The sequence below is a fragment of the Bos indicus genome, chromosome 5 (genome assembly GCF_029378745.1).
Source record: "Bos indicus isolate NIAB-ARS_2022 breed Sahiwal x Tharparkar chromosome 5, NIAB-ARS_B.indTharparkar_mat_pri_1.0, whole genome shotgun sequence".
NCBI lineage: Eukaryota > Metazoa > Chordata > Mammalia > Artiodactyla > Bovidae > Bos > Bos indicus.
The window spans coordinates 38530246-38546280 of NC_091764.1; the positions used below are offsets into that span (position 1 = coordinate 38530246).

Genomic DNA, 16035 nt, shown 5'->3' on the forward strand with positions numbered 1-16035 from the left:
TCACTATGCTGCAGCCTGAAATTGATACTGTTAGTCAACTATACTTCAATTGAAAAAGGAAAGAAAACATGACTTGGTGAAAGACTGACAGGATATTTGAGCTCTAACCTGGCCAGTTCATTAAAGAAAACATTTAACCTGGTCCCTAAATTCCTTGTCTTTCAAATGTAGTTAGGCTAGTTGATGAGAACATTTGCATAGTCACAAATGTGTAAATTTCCAGACCTTTAAAACACGAATTTGTGTAAAGAGATTTACAAAGTGCCTGCACATAGTGCTAAAGAGTGTTTGTTCTTTTTAATTAGGCCAAGTCTGAGAGCCTAAGCAAAGTTCTTGATCAGCGAGGTGACACAATGTTACCAAAATTTTATTTTTAAACTGGTTGTGAATTACTGAATAGATTGAGGAGGTGGGGCTGAAGCTCAGAGACTAGTTGGATGGCAACTGCCAGAGTCCAGGAGGGCATCCAGTACGTTGAAGTAAAATCAGACCTGGGAGGACAGTGTTTTTTTTTTTTTTTTGATTTATTATTAATTGAAGGATAGTTACAATATTGTGTTGGTTTCTGCCATACATCAACATGGATCAGCCACAGGTATACATATGTCCCCTCCTTCTTGAGCCTCCCTCTCTCCTTCCACTCCACCCACGCCACCCTCCTGGGTTGTCACAGACCCCCGGTTTGAGTTCCCTGAGTCATACAGCAAATTCCCACTGGGTCTCTATTTTACAGATGTTAGTGCGTATGTTTCCATGCTACTCTCTCCATTCATCCCACCCTCTGAAAGTGTTCTTTCCTTAACAACGTTCAGGGCATATCAAGCTCATTATTTAAAAAGAAGAAAAAAGGTCTTATGAGTGTTTTCTTCATTGTTTTTTTTTTTTTTTTTTTTTTTGAAGCAGTTACTGTAGAGGCCTCGGAGTCGAGAAGAGCGCATCTGCAATTAAACCAGGGTTAGAGTCCTAGCTTTATCCTTTTCTAATTATGTAATATAGAGGAAATCACCTAACCTCTCCTGAGCCTCAGTTTCTTTTCCTCCGGAGTAAGGGCAACAATCCTTACTTGGTAGAGCATTCGTGTGCACAAAACCAAGTGGCTCAAAGCACCTAGCAATGGCGCTCACTGGCTCCCGCCTGTCCCCGGGGATCCTTCGGGCTGGGCAGACGCGCCGAGACGCGCCAGGCCCGGAAAGCGGTTCTACCTGGAGACCGCGGCCGCGCTCTCTGGTCCGGAGCTGAGATGACCTCCGAACGCCGGCCCACCTCGGCCCAGGCTTCCGGCGGGATGGCACAAGATAACCCCGACAGAGCGGCTCGGGGGACGCCCAAGGGAAGCAGGCGGCTCGGGGCAGAGAGGTGGCGACGGCGTTGGAGGCTGCGGCGGCCACCCCTACGCCGCCGCCAGCGAACTCCCCGCGAGTGCTGGGCCGCGCTGGCCGCGTTTGAAGTCTCCGGCGCGGCCGCTGGTTGGCTGGCGCGGGTCACGTGGCCCAGGCAGGAGTTTCCCCGACAGCTGGAGGCTGCGTGGGATCCGGCGGCGGCTCCGGAGCTCGGCGGTGCGGCCTTCCCCACCCCCTCCCTCCCTCTTCCCCCGCCCGCTTCCGCCCGGCTTATTATCCTCCTTATTGACAAACAGAGCGGCTGCGGCGGCGACTCTCGGCGTGCGTTTGTAGCCAAGTCATGGGAGACAAGAAGAGCCCCACCAGGTAACAGCGCCCGGGCCCCGGGGCCCGGACTGTGCAGGCGGCGGGGCCCTTGCGCCGGGCTTCGGGCGGCCGCCTCGCTCGCCGCCGGGGCAGCGGGACGAGAACGGGGGCGGTGCCGCCGCTGTGCGAGCGCTGCCGCGTGAAGGGCCGGCGCCGGCCGCCCCACAATGGAGCCGCGATGGCGGCGGCCCCGGGTGTCCAGCGGCAGCCCTGGGTGTCCAGCGGCGGCCCCGGGTGTCCAGCGGCGGCGGCTACTGCTGCGGCCGTGCTCGCGCCCCCGCCTTCCTGACTCCCCTCCCCCTCCGAGCGAGAGCCTGGCGCGCCGGGGACCGGCGGGGCGGGGGTCGCGGCACTGGGGCTGGGGGCGGGGCGGGGGCGGCTGCGGGGCCCGGGCGCGGCCCGCTGGTGACCCCGCGCCGCGTCGTGTCCGGGTTATGTCCTGCAGGCCGAAGCGGCAGCCGAAGCCGTCCTCGGATGAGGGTTACTGGGACTGTAGCGTCTGCACCTTCCGGAACAGCGCCGAGGCCTTCAAGTGCATGATGTGCGATGTGCGGAAGGGCACCTCCACCCGGTGAGTCCCGGGCCTGCCCCGCGCGCCGCCAGCCCCCGGGGTCCCGGCGCCGAGGACGCCCCTGCGGCCGCCGTCCCCTCCCAGGATATTGGCAGACCCGGCGGGCCGAGGCGAGACTGAGGTGGTGGCCGCGATAGGAACTGGGTCAGATTGATCACGACCCGAGCAATGCTTTGCGGTGAGGGTAATTGAAGAGGCTGTAATGTTTTTTGCTGCCAAGAGAGACTAAATTATTTAAGGGAGGCATTAGCTCTGCCGCGATTAATTTGTGTCGCTGGATGTAATGCCACCCCCACCCCCCCATCCGCACCACATTCTCTGGATGAAATAACGTTGGCTGCATTGTTGTGATAGTGTGTAGGAATCAGAAAAATCATGAAAACCTCTTTAGGAGCAAACGATGTAATTTAATTTCGTTCCTCAAAAAAAGTATCTGATTAGAGAATACACAATAGATTAAGCTTCCTTTTTAAATATAGACTCTGGAAAGGTCAAATCAGGGATTTGTGTAGTGTTTTAAATCTCAGTTCTTTAATGTTTTATAAATAGTTGGAGGTGAGCCCAAGTCACAGGGACACATTTTTCCTGAAAGTATCTGAATATCTTTAGTTTGATTAAATGGCAATTTATTTTACTATACAAATGAGATAAAATGATCTCTGCCTATTTTCAGTCTTTATTTCATTGTCAGCTTACAGCATGATAACAGTCTTTTAAAAAACCACTTAGGTGTATTAAGTGGATAAAGACGATCATTCAGGAGATTCAAAGTCAGTGACGTTCTTGAACTGCCAGCACTTGGTTGCTGTGATTTGTGGCCTGATATTTAGAGGGCATATATTTTTGATTAAAGTTTCTTGGAAAGTGAATTATCATGAGTATACGAATGCAATATACTGTTGCTTTTGAAAAGGGCTATATGATATTAACCTTGGGGGAATATATTCAGTAGAAGTTATGATTCTAAAAACGAGATACCTTGATTCTAATTAAATTTTAAATGTAAAGACATAAATGGTTATAAAAACTTTAAATTTTAAGATTTGCTTATTGAAGCTAGCTGCTTTTGACATACTTGTCTTTTTGTAAACCATAATATACTGTTTGTATAGTCTCATTAAATTCAATAAATTGTTAAATATTTTTCTGATATCTTTTAAAAAGCAAACTTTCGAACAACTACTAAATTCAAGGGAATGTAACAACATACGAAAAAGGAAAAAGCACCATTTGCTGAAATGAATGTGGTAGCTATTTTTGGACCCGTGATTTAAGTATTTTGAAAAGCAAAGTATCTTTATACCTTTTAGTTTATATAAGGTTTGATTTGGTTTAGATTGTATTTGTTTATCTATGCAGTACTTTGTACTGTTTTAAATGCTCAATAAGCAATGTTAAGAAAAGGCAGGAACTTTAATGTGGAGACAGTTATAATCTTAACCTCTGGTACAGTATTGTTGCTTTTTGTTGTTCCCTTTCTATGTTCTTGTAGCCATTAGAAAAATACTGAAACTAGAAGAGCCTATATGTTTATTTGCAGGGACAGCAAGGAAGGGGGGAAGCTGGTGTCCTACTCCACAGCCAGTCTTGGGGTTAGAGGAACCCTGAGAAATAGAGTAGGTGGTGGCAGCTCAGAAGAGAAGAAACAGGCCGAATACCTGGCACCTGGAAGAAGAAGGAATATAGTGCACAGGGGAGTTGGCCCGGGACAGAGAAGTGGGCCTAGTTTAAAAGAGGTTTGAGGCCCACGTTGGGGGCCCCTGACATTTTTTACCAGTACATCTGAGCTCTTATAGATCCAATTTTTAGTGGTGGAAACATTTCTTGAGAAGGACTCAGAGAAGCATTGTCATTTGGATTGAAACTGAAGAGGCTCTGGGCAACTCACCAGAAGTCTAAGGGACACTCTGTTCCTAAAAGTAAGTGTTCTACACTACGACCCTCTCAGCTTCTTCCTTCCTCTCTCTGAATTTGTCTCTTCTCTTTTGATTTTGGCCCTAAGTTAAACCTAAGAGCTCTAATTTCTCTGTTATTTGTTACTTTTCTCCCACTGTTTCTGAAATGCAGAGTGGAATCCATGTTTGGAGAGAACAATGGAACAGGGCATTGTTAATAGGGCAGATATTGATTGCACCACAAAATATTTGCCTCTCTGGTGGTGTTAGAAATACAGAATTAAAGGACTATATAATACTCAGGAGCAGAAGTTTCAGTAGTTGGAAGAAATAATTCTCTACGACTGACATGTTAATTAGCAGTTAGGGTAATTTCAAGAATGAGGTTGGCGATTACCAAGGCAGGGACTGGATAGCTGCAAAGCAGAAGGAGGCAGTTTCCTAATGACTTGTTTGTGAGACTGACAGACGGGACTTCAGTCCCTTGGGTCAGACTGATCTTTGAACTGATTCTGTCTTAGTTGCCAAATGTGAGGCCATGTCTAAGCCAATCCCAGACATTTGAAAAACTTTTCTTTTTAAACCTCCAGAGAAGATGGAGTCTGTGGTCTCCCTTTAAAGTCTTTCTGGCAAGTCTTTTTTGTTTAAAGGATATCTAGTTCAAATCCTTTTATATTGCAACAGAAGATCTTTTCCTTTGACAATATCCCTGGTAAGTCATGTTTTTTTGCAGAGTAGCTGTATGAAATAAAATGGGGTTATATTCATAGCAGAGTTTTAAGATGAAATGTGATTTGAAGTAACTTCAATTCCTAAATTGTTAGCTTCTTTAAATGTATGCCATTTCCCCAATTGAATTGCAATTTTGTACTTGCTGGCCTTAGTTAGTTTAAATTTGATTAATTTTTTAAAAAAAATCTAAACTCTAAATAACTAGATAGTTCCAGTACTGAAAGTTTTATACATTGTGCTTTTGTAAGAAAATCAATGACAAATGTCAGTCTGACAGGAAAAATCGAAGAAGTTACAGTGACAATTACTATTAAAAGTGCTACACATTTTCCTTTATCTTTATATTTCATTCTTTTAAGGCAATAGTGTCTCAGATATAAGTCTAAGAAACTTTAAAAAATCAAGAACAATTCTGAATTATCAGAGAAAAAGAAGTAGCATAGCGTGTGTGAGGTAGTACAATCAATATGTTGAGTTAGAGTGGTATCTTATTGTCACTTCATATAGGAATGGAAATTAATGCTTAATTCAGATTGTAGATATTTGAAAATGAAAGTTGATAGAGCTATTTGGTTTTGAACTGTGATCTAAATGAATACTTAAAAACACCTAGCCCAGAGCAGGCTTTCAAATGTAATTTCGAGTATAATAGGTAGTGTTGTATTTTCTGAGGGTAAATTGTATTAGTTCCTTTGGGTTTCTCAGAGATGTTACAAGAATGATGAGAAAGGTTTCATGTATTAGCAAGAGCACTAGGTGTTATACTAGGAGTTTAACCATGAATTCTTATTTTTAACCACTTCAACATTCAGCAATGTTTACTGAACATCTTATTTTGTCCTGGGGTTGAGCTAGGTACTAGACTTACAGTGGTGAACAAAATAGATACTTGTTTCTTCTATAAAACTTTATGATTTGCTGTCAGTTCAGAAACACTTTGAATTGTACCCAATTCTATACATGAGGTCGTATTAGTAATTCTTAATGTGTAAGCAGAAGAGGTGAAATTTTCTTATTTAAAAAAACAGTGTTTATAATTAAATACAGCATTATGGTTAGGATTTGACTGTTGGTAAAAAGAGTGATTTAGTTTCTATAAAATGGAAGTAAATGATAAAATTCACATTTTTTTGAAGAAACCTTAAACCAGTTATCATCTGATAAAAATCTTTTCAGTGTCATTGTTGTCATGCTTGCTTTCTGTCTTCTAATTTGAGGCTTGGCACAGATTTCATCTAGACTCTTGTGTGAGAATGTGGAGAAAAACACTGAGGACCATCTCAGGCAGTGTGTTTTTCAGAAATGCAGAGTTGTGAGCCTCCCTTACCTGAGGAACCTTTCCCACCACACAGTTATATTGTTCATAGACTTCTGATTCTAAGAGGTTGGCTTATTTTCTCTACATCTTGGGTTAGAGTAGCCACATGGTTCTTTGTTTACAGAGAAATTTAAAAAAGTGATTAGTGTTTGGATAGTAATGGTTTTCAAAGTGTGAACCAAGAGTCCCTAAAGACTTCTTAGGGAGTCTGTAAACTCCAAACAATTTTCATAATCATTCTAAGATGTTACTTGCCTTTTTCACTGTGTTGACACTTGAGGTGGTGGTACAGAGTTAATGCTGGGTAACGTTGTTGGCTTGGGGCTTTGCTGGTGGCTCGGTGATTAAGAATCTGCCTGCCAGTTCAGGAGACGCGGGTTCAGTCACTGATTTGGGAAGATTCCACGTGTCTTGGAACAACTAAACCCATATGCCACAACTACTGAGTACTAGAGCTCTTTAGAGCCCAGGAGCCACCACAAGAGGCGCCACCACCGTGAGAGGCCCCTGCTTGCCACAACTAGAGAAAAGCCTGTACAGCAGTGAAGACCCAGCACAGCCAAGAATAAATAAATAAAATTATAAAAAAAAACCCAAACCTGCTAGCTCTTCAGTGGCACCACATTGCTGTATTCATCGTAATTTCACCACCATGCACATGTTGTAAAAATCATGCTAGTTTCACTTTAGAATATCCTTCATGAAGCAATGAAAATGATTAATTTTAGAAAGTCTCGTGTCTTTTAAAATATTCTGTCTGATGAACTGGGAAGTACAAGTAAGGCATTCCTGCTGCATACCAAAATCATGTGGTTGATTCACGGGAAAGCATTTTTGTAGTTGTTTGAGTTTTGAGCAGAACTAGCTTTTTTGATAGAATATTGTTTTTATTTGAGAGAATACCTAGCAAACTGTGGTTATTCAGACTTGGATACTCATTAGATATTTTCTCAAAAATGAACATAGTCTGTCACTTCAAGGAAAACAATTGATGGTATTTGTTGCCAATGAAGAAAACTGAGCTTTCAAGTGAAAATTTTTGAAAACTTGTAACCTCTATATTGAGTTTAAGAGCTTCCTAGTACTTTAAAGATGAGATTGGATGGTTATATCAACAAATATAATTTCTGATACTTTATCATAAAGTTTGTTATCATTTGGAAGATTTGTATAACTCACTAAACCAGTATTTCCCAATTACCAGTGTATTATGTTATAAAACCATACATAGATAATCCATTCAAAGTATAAAAGAACCAGTGGATTTTAAGGGAACCCTGTGAAAACTTCCCTGATGTGGTTCCAGATTTCATATGCAACTAACCTTTGAGAAACAACTCCTTTTTGTGTTTTTATGTACGTATGGAAGAATATCCACAATTATCTGAAAAGGCTATTAAAATATGCCTCCCTTTCTCAACTACAAATTTGTGGGAGTCAAGATTTTCTTCATATTCTTAAAAAAACACATTGCACAAAATTGAATGCAAGAGGCATTATGACAATCCAGATGTCTTATGTTAAGCTGAATAGTTGAGTACATTAAAAATACACAAGTACACAAAGTTATATTTGTTTTGGAAAATATAGTTTTTTTTCATAAAAATATATTAAAATATTTTAAAATGAAGTAATATATAAATTTTTCTGTTTTTATTTTCAGTGTAGTAATTTATTTCTTGGTTTAGATAAGAGCTAGATAAACAAAAGCTCTTTTAGCTTTTGAGAGTATAATGAGATCCTGGGACCAAAATATTTATGCACTGCTGGCGTAGAGTTTTACTACCTTGGGTTTCTGTATGCGGTAGATGTCCTTCATTAAGCATTCTTTCCTTTTCTTTTGTCCTTAGTTAAGTGACAGCTCTCAGATATAACCTAGTGACCCCTAGTGACCTAGTGTTAAACTCAGAAGCCTAATTCTCAAGTCTTTTTCATGACACCTCAGCAGTATTTGATGTTGGCAGCCTTTCCTAAAAATTTAAGTTCCCCTTCCTTGACATCTCTAACACTCCTTTTTCTTAGTTTTCCTAATACATTTTGAAATTAACTTCTGCTTACCCCAAATTGACTTCTCTCTATTCCTTATTTTGTATGGGACATAAGCTTTATGGAATTTCATTGTCTCAACTTTGATTTCAATTCATCATCCTCCCTCATGTCCGGTCTTCTTTTGGCTTTTTCTCAAATCTGTCCTTTTTACAGTTTTTGTTGTTAGAGTTAAGAAGCCAGTTATCATTTCTCTCATGAGTTATTGGACAAATGGATTTCTTCTCCAGAACACTGCTAATGTTACTACCTTCAGCACTTTTTTGACACCTGTGGGATTATTTTGATTGCTCTGTATTAAAAAAAAAAATTGAGATCTTTCTAGTGACTGCTGAATAAAGGTTGAGCTCTTGAGCATGGTATTCAAGGCCATGACAACCTATGTCTAGATTGCCTTGCTGGTTTCAGTTCTTGCAATGTATCCCAGCCAGGCCTGTGCTGCATCAGCACTCAAGTATTCCTATCAGATGGTGCTTCTAAAAAGAAGTCCTGTGGGATTGCAGCCCTCCCTGCACCCACTCCCACTCTCATATTGATGCAGTGTATCTTTTTATGTGTATGTGTGTATAGTTACTTCCGCAGCAGAACACAGTACTGTGTAGGTGTTTGCTCTCCCCAACAAGGACTATCTTACTTTGCTATCTCTGAAGCTAGTACTTGGAACATTTTAGGCATTTAAACCTTGTCTGTTAATGTTCTTTTAAATTTGTTACTATTTGCCACCTGGCATTGCTTTTCCAATAACTTTAGAGATTGTCTTTGTAAAAATATGATTGGATTATTTTGTCTTAATTTGTTAAGTATATACTAATCCTTCGTGCATTTAAAAATTTTTTTGCAATTTTGCCAAATAGTAAAAGCACTATTTTTACAGTTGGATTAGTAACTGAGATGAGTAATTCTGAGTACTTTTTTAAAACATGGAAATAGTATTTTTATAATACAATATTTGTTTATTTCAAAGATCAGATAAAAACAAAGAGCTTAGCACATGTCTTATTTCTATTACCATATTTTATTTCTTATACACATTCTTAAAAGCATGTATGTGTACAAGAGAAAAAACAACTTTTATCTCAGTTTTAGTACATTTTTGGCTGTATCATTTTTTGTATTGACATATAACATGTTTCATGTTTTAACATTATTTCAAGGATGATATTGTACATGAATACCTTAACATTTTTAAGGTTTAACTTTGGAAAATTCTATGTTTATTATCTCACACCCTTTTGTTAGGTCTTGTTATTTACATTACTGAAGTTTGCATAGTATAGAAGTACTTCCTGACTATACTGAAATCATAAAAGAGTACAACATATTGTCAAGTATTTTTTATTACTCGATTAAATTGTAAGTTCTCCATTGAATATTCAAAGTTAAAATAGTTGATGTCAAGAGCCTATCAGAAACTAAAATATACTGGACATAAATTTGTAATATTTGAGATTGTTTAATTGAAAAATAATTTAGAATTCAGATTTTTGCAATTGTTTGAACTGTACTGACTTTAAAATTAACCAATGGAATGAATTAAATTTAATTATAATTAAAATGGCACTAATTTTTACCTTATGATTGAGGTAGCATTGTTTTATCTATCAACACGTTACTTTTAAAGATAAATCAGTTGTACAAATTAGCAGACACCTGTGTAACTGTAGAAATTAGCTGTTTTTCAGCGACTAAATCATGTCCAACTCTTGCTACTCCACGGACTAGCACACCAGGTTCCTCTGTCCTCCTCTGTCTCCCGGAGTTTGCTCAAATTCACGTCCATTGAGTCAGTGATGCTATCTAACCATCTCATCTTCTCCCACTTCTCCTTTCCTGATAGAGATTAGGCAGACATTAAAAAGAAAAAAGAAATTTCCCTCATCTTGTGCTTCTTTACTATTTCTAATTTTTGTGAATCAAGCTAAAAGAACTAGTCATTGATATCTTTCTAGAATTGGTTATTTTGCCTGCATTGTTAACTGCTGCTTCAAGATCCAGCTCACATGCATAGTCTCTGTGCCGTTCTCCTAAGTCCATCCAAAGCTTGCCTGCCTTTGTGTCTTTGTTCATACCTCTCATTGTGATCTCTAACTTGAGCATTTCCTCATAAACCCAGAATTGGTTTTGTCTTTCTCATGAAGCTGAGTATTTGAAAAAGGTGGAATTCTGATACAGTTTAAGTCAATACTTGGAAAAGAAACCTTCTGTATACATGTATGAATTATTGGAAATAAATGATCAGAAGTGAACAGAATCTAGATTCTGAAATCTTCAATTGCATAGCAAACATCTTCTTCTTGTTTGTTGGGCAACATGTTGTCATTGGACATGTACCATATGCCAGAAATTATGTTGCTGCTGCTACTGCTACATCAGTCCTGTCCGACTCTGTGCGACCCCATAGACAACAGCCCACCAGGCTCCTGTCCCTGGGATTCTCCAGGCAAGAATACTGGAGTGGGTTGCCATTTCCTTCTCCAGGGCATGAAAGTGAAAAGTGCAAGTGAAGTTGCTCAATGGTGTCCGACTCTAGCGACCCCATGGACTGTAGCCCACCAGGCTCCTCCGTCCATGGAATTAGGCCTGTAGAATTGTAGACACCAGTTCCAGCTTCTAAGAGTTTGAAATCTAGCAAAGAAGATTGATAGTATTTGCTAATGAGTAAACAAAAGAAGGAATTTAAAATTTTACAATATTGTCTAGTTTTTGGACCTATAGTTTTTATATTCAAGTTGAGTATAAAAACAGTTACTGTAGTGGCCAGTAGTAAAGTGCTTTTGGTACAAAGTGTGCTTTAACATTGTGGCCAATTTCCAGTTTGATTGATTACCTTTCTCCTAAGAAATTTCAGCCAAATGAAGCTGCCACTTCATTGTTGGGTAAAACCCTCTTTCTCTTTATATGTGTGTATATATGTATGTGGGTATATATATATATGTATATATGCATATATGTATAAATATGTATGTTTTTAAAAGGGATTGCTGTTTTTAACAAGATGTTTAAGGAGGAGGAGAAGGGGTTGACAGAGGATGAGATGGCTGGATGGCATCACTGACTCAATGGACATGAATTTGAGTAAACTCCAGGAGATGGTGAAGGACAAGGAAACCTCGTGTGCTGCAGTCCATGGGGTCACAAAGAGTCAGGCATGACTTAGTGACTAAACGATGAACAACAGGAGGATGTTTCCTATGTAATTGAAGATTTCAGAAGACTAAGATGATTACTATCAAGACTATGACAAATTTACATAGGATGGATTGAATGAGGTTTATGTATATTTTGTACTTATCCCAGGAGCCATTTTTTTCTCAGCTGTCTTACTGGTTATATTGGCAGTGATCTTCATTATGCCACTCAGGTTTTGTTTTTCTAGTTTGTTTTTCCTTTAAAAGTATTGAGAAAATTAAATGAGTTAATTTCTGTAAAGCCTTTACCATTGTGGCTGGTACAAGTAAGTACTCACTAAATATTTTTAAAAAATATTTATAACTTATTGCTACCAAATTAATTCTTAGTTATTATAGGTTGTTTCTGTGGGTAGGGATTCAATAAAAGCAATATCATTAAATTATTTATAATTCATATAGTGCTTTACTGTGTTCAGAATGCTTTTGTTTATTCTTCCATTTGCTCATCAAGCCACCCTGCATTCAGGAGAGGGAGATGGTCATCTAATCATAGTTTTATTGCTAGAAGCATAGTTTTTTTTTTTTTTAATTCTAAATAAACCAAAGAAACACAGGTTTGTTTGACTCACCCTTCTGTCTCTGATAAAGAGGTTTATGAAACTATTTTATTTGGGTGAAAGATTTCATTGCTGTTCCTCTTTCCTTCGAGGTTAGATATCTGGCCCACATACTTTGGTACAAGATTGGCATTCTTTGGGGTATCAAGTTTTCATTCAGTGAAACCTGAGATGTTTCCTTTTTTTAAAAGACACATTTTCCTTAAATAGTGATTTTAATAAGTTGTAAAATATTATGTAATTGTGACTTTGAAAATAAATTATTCATTTAACAAATATTTACTGAACACTTAGCTGTGTTTTGTTTATCGGCTTTTATTCCTGCTAAAATCTCTACCTTTTGTTACATGATATGTGATCTATGATTGATCAGTTTTAAAAGATTCAGTAGAGATTTCATTCCTTAATATTGTTTATTATGGCAATTTACAGAATTACTGAGACTTTTAAGAGCTGCCATAGTGTTTAGTCATTTCCTGAGAGAGGCTGTTTTTTATTTCTTGAAACCTTAATGGTAGAGGGCTTCCCAGATGGCTCAGCAGTAAAGAGTCCATCTGTAATCCAGGAGATGCAGGAGACTGGGTTTGATCCGTGCGTCGGAGCTGTCCCTTGGAGGAGGAAATGGCAACCCACTTCAGTATTCTTGCCTGGAAAGTCTCATGGACAGAGGGGCCTGGTGGGCTACAGTCCACGAGGACACAAAGAGTTGGGCACGACTGAGCGCACGGGCACCTCATGGTAGAGAGAGAAGGTGGTCTCCAGAGGGAAGTTTTGAGGTGTATGGGGCGGAGATGTTGGTATTAAAACTTCTGAAATTGTCGAGGCCGTTATTGTTTCCAGATCCTTTTGTTTGACGTTTTCAGCTCAGTTTAGAGGATTCTTGTTGCACTGAAGTCTTAGAGAACTGCCAGATAACACATAGCAATATGCTGGGTGAGGTCTTTTCTATGTGTTGGAACTCATGGCTCTAGCTTAGTTTCTTGACAAGTAAGAAAACAGGCCTGGAAAGATTGTGACCTGTTCAAGGTCAGTAGCTGGTTAATGCCAGGTTCAAATGTTTGGATTTCTTTAAGTCTTTTTTATTACCTTGCTGTGGTAGCTTTAAATTTGCTGCTGCTGAGTCACTTCAGTCGTGTCCGACTCTGTGCAACCCCACAGATGGCAGCCCACCAGGCTCCCCCGTCCCTGGGATTCTCCAGGCAAGAACACTGGAGTGGGTTGCCATTTCCTTCTCTAATTTAAATTTGCTAGCAAGTAGTTTCTTAAGGATTTCTTCTGGTGAATTTCCTATGCCTGTAGCTAGTGTTGTACACCTTGAAAACTTCTAACATTAAACCTACTACTTATAACTAATACATGAACTTATGTTAAAATTTGGGCTAGCATTATACTGAATGAAGAACAAAATGACTGTTGTTTTCCTTATTTTAGGTAATATTTTTGAAGTTAAAATGTTAAACTTCATTTTGATGTCTTTTATGGTAATGGTTATTGTGCTATATATTCTGACTTCTTTGATACCATAGTATTTCTTAGGAGAAAAATCCCAGTAAATATTATTTCCTTCTTTTATTTGTGATACAAATACTAAGAATCTCTAATAGTATAACTAATAACAAATATGAATGTGTGTGTATGATAAAAAAATTTGTACAGTTCTCTGATAATTTTTAGGCATGAGTTGAGAGTCACTTCATCTTTGCATATTTTATAGTCTGATCACAGCTTTTTTATACAATATCATCCTTTATAGGATATACTAATGATGATAAACCTACAACAGCAGCAAGTAGGTAATATTCTATGCCAGAGAAATAGTTGCTCAGGAAGTAGACCTCTTATGTGTGTTTTCAGAGTAGGCAGAGTTGTTTTAGTCGTTTTTCATCTTTTTCCATCCTTGTTCTTTATTTACTTTTTGTCTACCCAAGGCCCAGCATCTGCTTGATAATAATTTATAGCCTACTTTCTGAAATGTTCTGATTCCTTTATGTTGTTACTCCACCAGCAGTTATTCCTTTATTAGAACTTTCCTGTTTTAGGTAAATCTAAATAAAATAATACTTTCAACTATGAATGTAAATAACCTGAGCATGGGGGATAGAATTATTTTTTTTCTTTAAGACAGTAACTCTTTTTGGTAATAAAAGCACTACATATTTATTGAAGATACTAAAGTATAAGGAGGAAAATAGGAATGCGCACCCATTATGACATCTCTCCAGCCAGAGAGATGTTAGTACAGCATTGAATGCACAGCCGTCCATTCTTTCAGCTGTACTGCTTGTTCAGGGCTAGCTCTGGGAAGCCTCCTTCCTGCAAGTTGCAGGAAATAAGAAGTAAGGAGGAGACGGGTTTACCGCTTAGAGTCAAGTAACATGTTTCTTGGCGTAGAGAGAGCTGTTTTTTCCTTTAGAAGGGTGCAGAGGTTTTGAATTGTGCTGTTTGGAGCCCTGAGATCTCCTGAAGTTGTCTCAGTGGCTGCCAATAGAGCAAACACGTGGGGCTTTGTGTTCCCCCTACTCTACTTCAGCCAGATCATCTGTGCTCTTAGACATTTTGTTGTTCAGTTGCCCATTCGTGTGTGACTCTTTGTGACCCCATGCATTGCAGCACGCCAAGCCTTTCTGATCCTCACCATTCAGGAAGTTTACCCAAGTTCATGTCCATTGCATCAGTGATGCCATCCAGCCATCTCATCCTCTGTCATCCCGTTCTCCTGCCTTCAATCTTTCCCAGCATTGGGGACTTGTCCAACGAGTCAGCTGTTCGCATCAGATGACCAAAATACTGAAGCTTCAACTTCAGCATCAGTCCTTCCAATGAGTATTCAGGGTTCATTTCCCTTAAGATTTACTTGATCTTGCTGTCCAAGGGACTTTGAGGAGTATTCTCCAGTACCACAATTTGAAGGCATCAATTCTTCGGCTTTCTCCCTTCTTTACAGTTCAGCTCTCACAACCATACGTGACCACTGGGAAGACCGTAGCCTTGACTTACACATTTTACTTACTAGGATTTCTCTTAATTTTTATTTACTAAACGTGTGGTGCTATCAAAACTTTTTGAAGATCATTGTCCTGTTCTATCCATTCTACCACTCAAATTCTGTTCAGCACAGGCTGGGTTAATTGTGCCTAGACTTCTTAGGCTCACATTTCAAAGGGAAGAGCTAATACTGACTTTTGTACAGTGGTGGGGGAATTTGAAGCTTTTCCCTTTGAAAAGCCTTTTTCTTTCTCCCTCCTTCCCTGTTCCTTTCCTTTTTGTTCACCCATCTTAGACTTTTATTTTTTGCTCTTTTTATTTTTTTAAAGACATTTTTGCTTTTTGTTTTTTAAGACCAAGGCTGGTAAGGCCCAGAGCTCTATAATCATTGATTAGATACATAATGAGCAGTACAACTTACAGGTGAAAAATACGTTAAGTTCGTAATGTCATCAAGTTGTACTTTATGATAAAACTTAGTAAGACTATTTCCTCATCTATATGAACGTGGTTATCAGATTTGCTCAGTATGCTAGTTTTTTGTAACCTTCATGTCTCTGGTTCACACAGCACTTTTTTGGTTCCTTGGTAGTGTGCATTTTAATTGTAATCTTGCCATCTTCCACTTGTGTAGAGTTTCATTATACTTGTTTTTAGTCCAGGAAAATATATTTAGTTTTATTTTTTCAAATGTGTATTTGTTTTTAATTTTTATGTACACTCATTATGATAACAAAAAGCAAAACAAAGAAAAGAATGTTGATATTTATGAGTTGCTTGTAATTATGTAGTATAGTGGTGAAGAGTTTTGATTCTGTAACTCATCTTCTTGGACTTACATATTAGTCTCCACTTACTGACTATGTGAACTTAGGAAAGTTACTATGAACCTGTTTTTTCATTTGTAAACGGAGATGATAATAACAACCAAGGGTGGTTGTAAGGATTAAATGAGATAATTTTTGTAAAGTACTTGGCACAGTGCCTGGCATACAATAAGTCCTCAGAAAATATTAGTTGAAACAGTCAAATAC

The 16035-nt window shown here is 39.2% G+C and overlaps 1 protein-coding gene across 6 annotated transcripts in view; it reads left to right on the forward strand.

Annotated features, from left to right (window-relative positions):
• Positions 1-1523: 1523 nt before the first annotated feature.
• YAF2 (YY1 associated factor 2) overlaps positions 1524-16035 on the forward strand; it is an 86949-nt gene continuing 72437 nt past the window's right edge. For 3 of the 6 annotated variants that reach the window (XR_011566600.1, XR_011566599.1, XR_011566601.1), the window contains exons 1-3: positions 1524-1706; positions 2152-2277; positions 3818-4196. Coding sequence is in view for 3 of the 6 variants with exons in the window: in XM_070789259.1 (XP_070645360.1) it covers positions 1681-1706; positions 2152-2277; positions 3818-4019 (354 nt within the window). In the remaining 3 variants the exon portion in view is untranslated. Of the gene's footprint in view, positions 1707-2151; positions 2278-3817; positions 4202-16035 lie in introns of those variants that run through there. The other 3 variants (XM_070789260.1, XM_070789258.1, XM_070789259.1) reach the window with 2 other exon arrangements.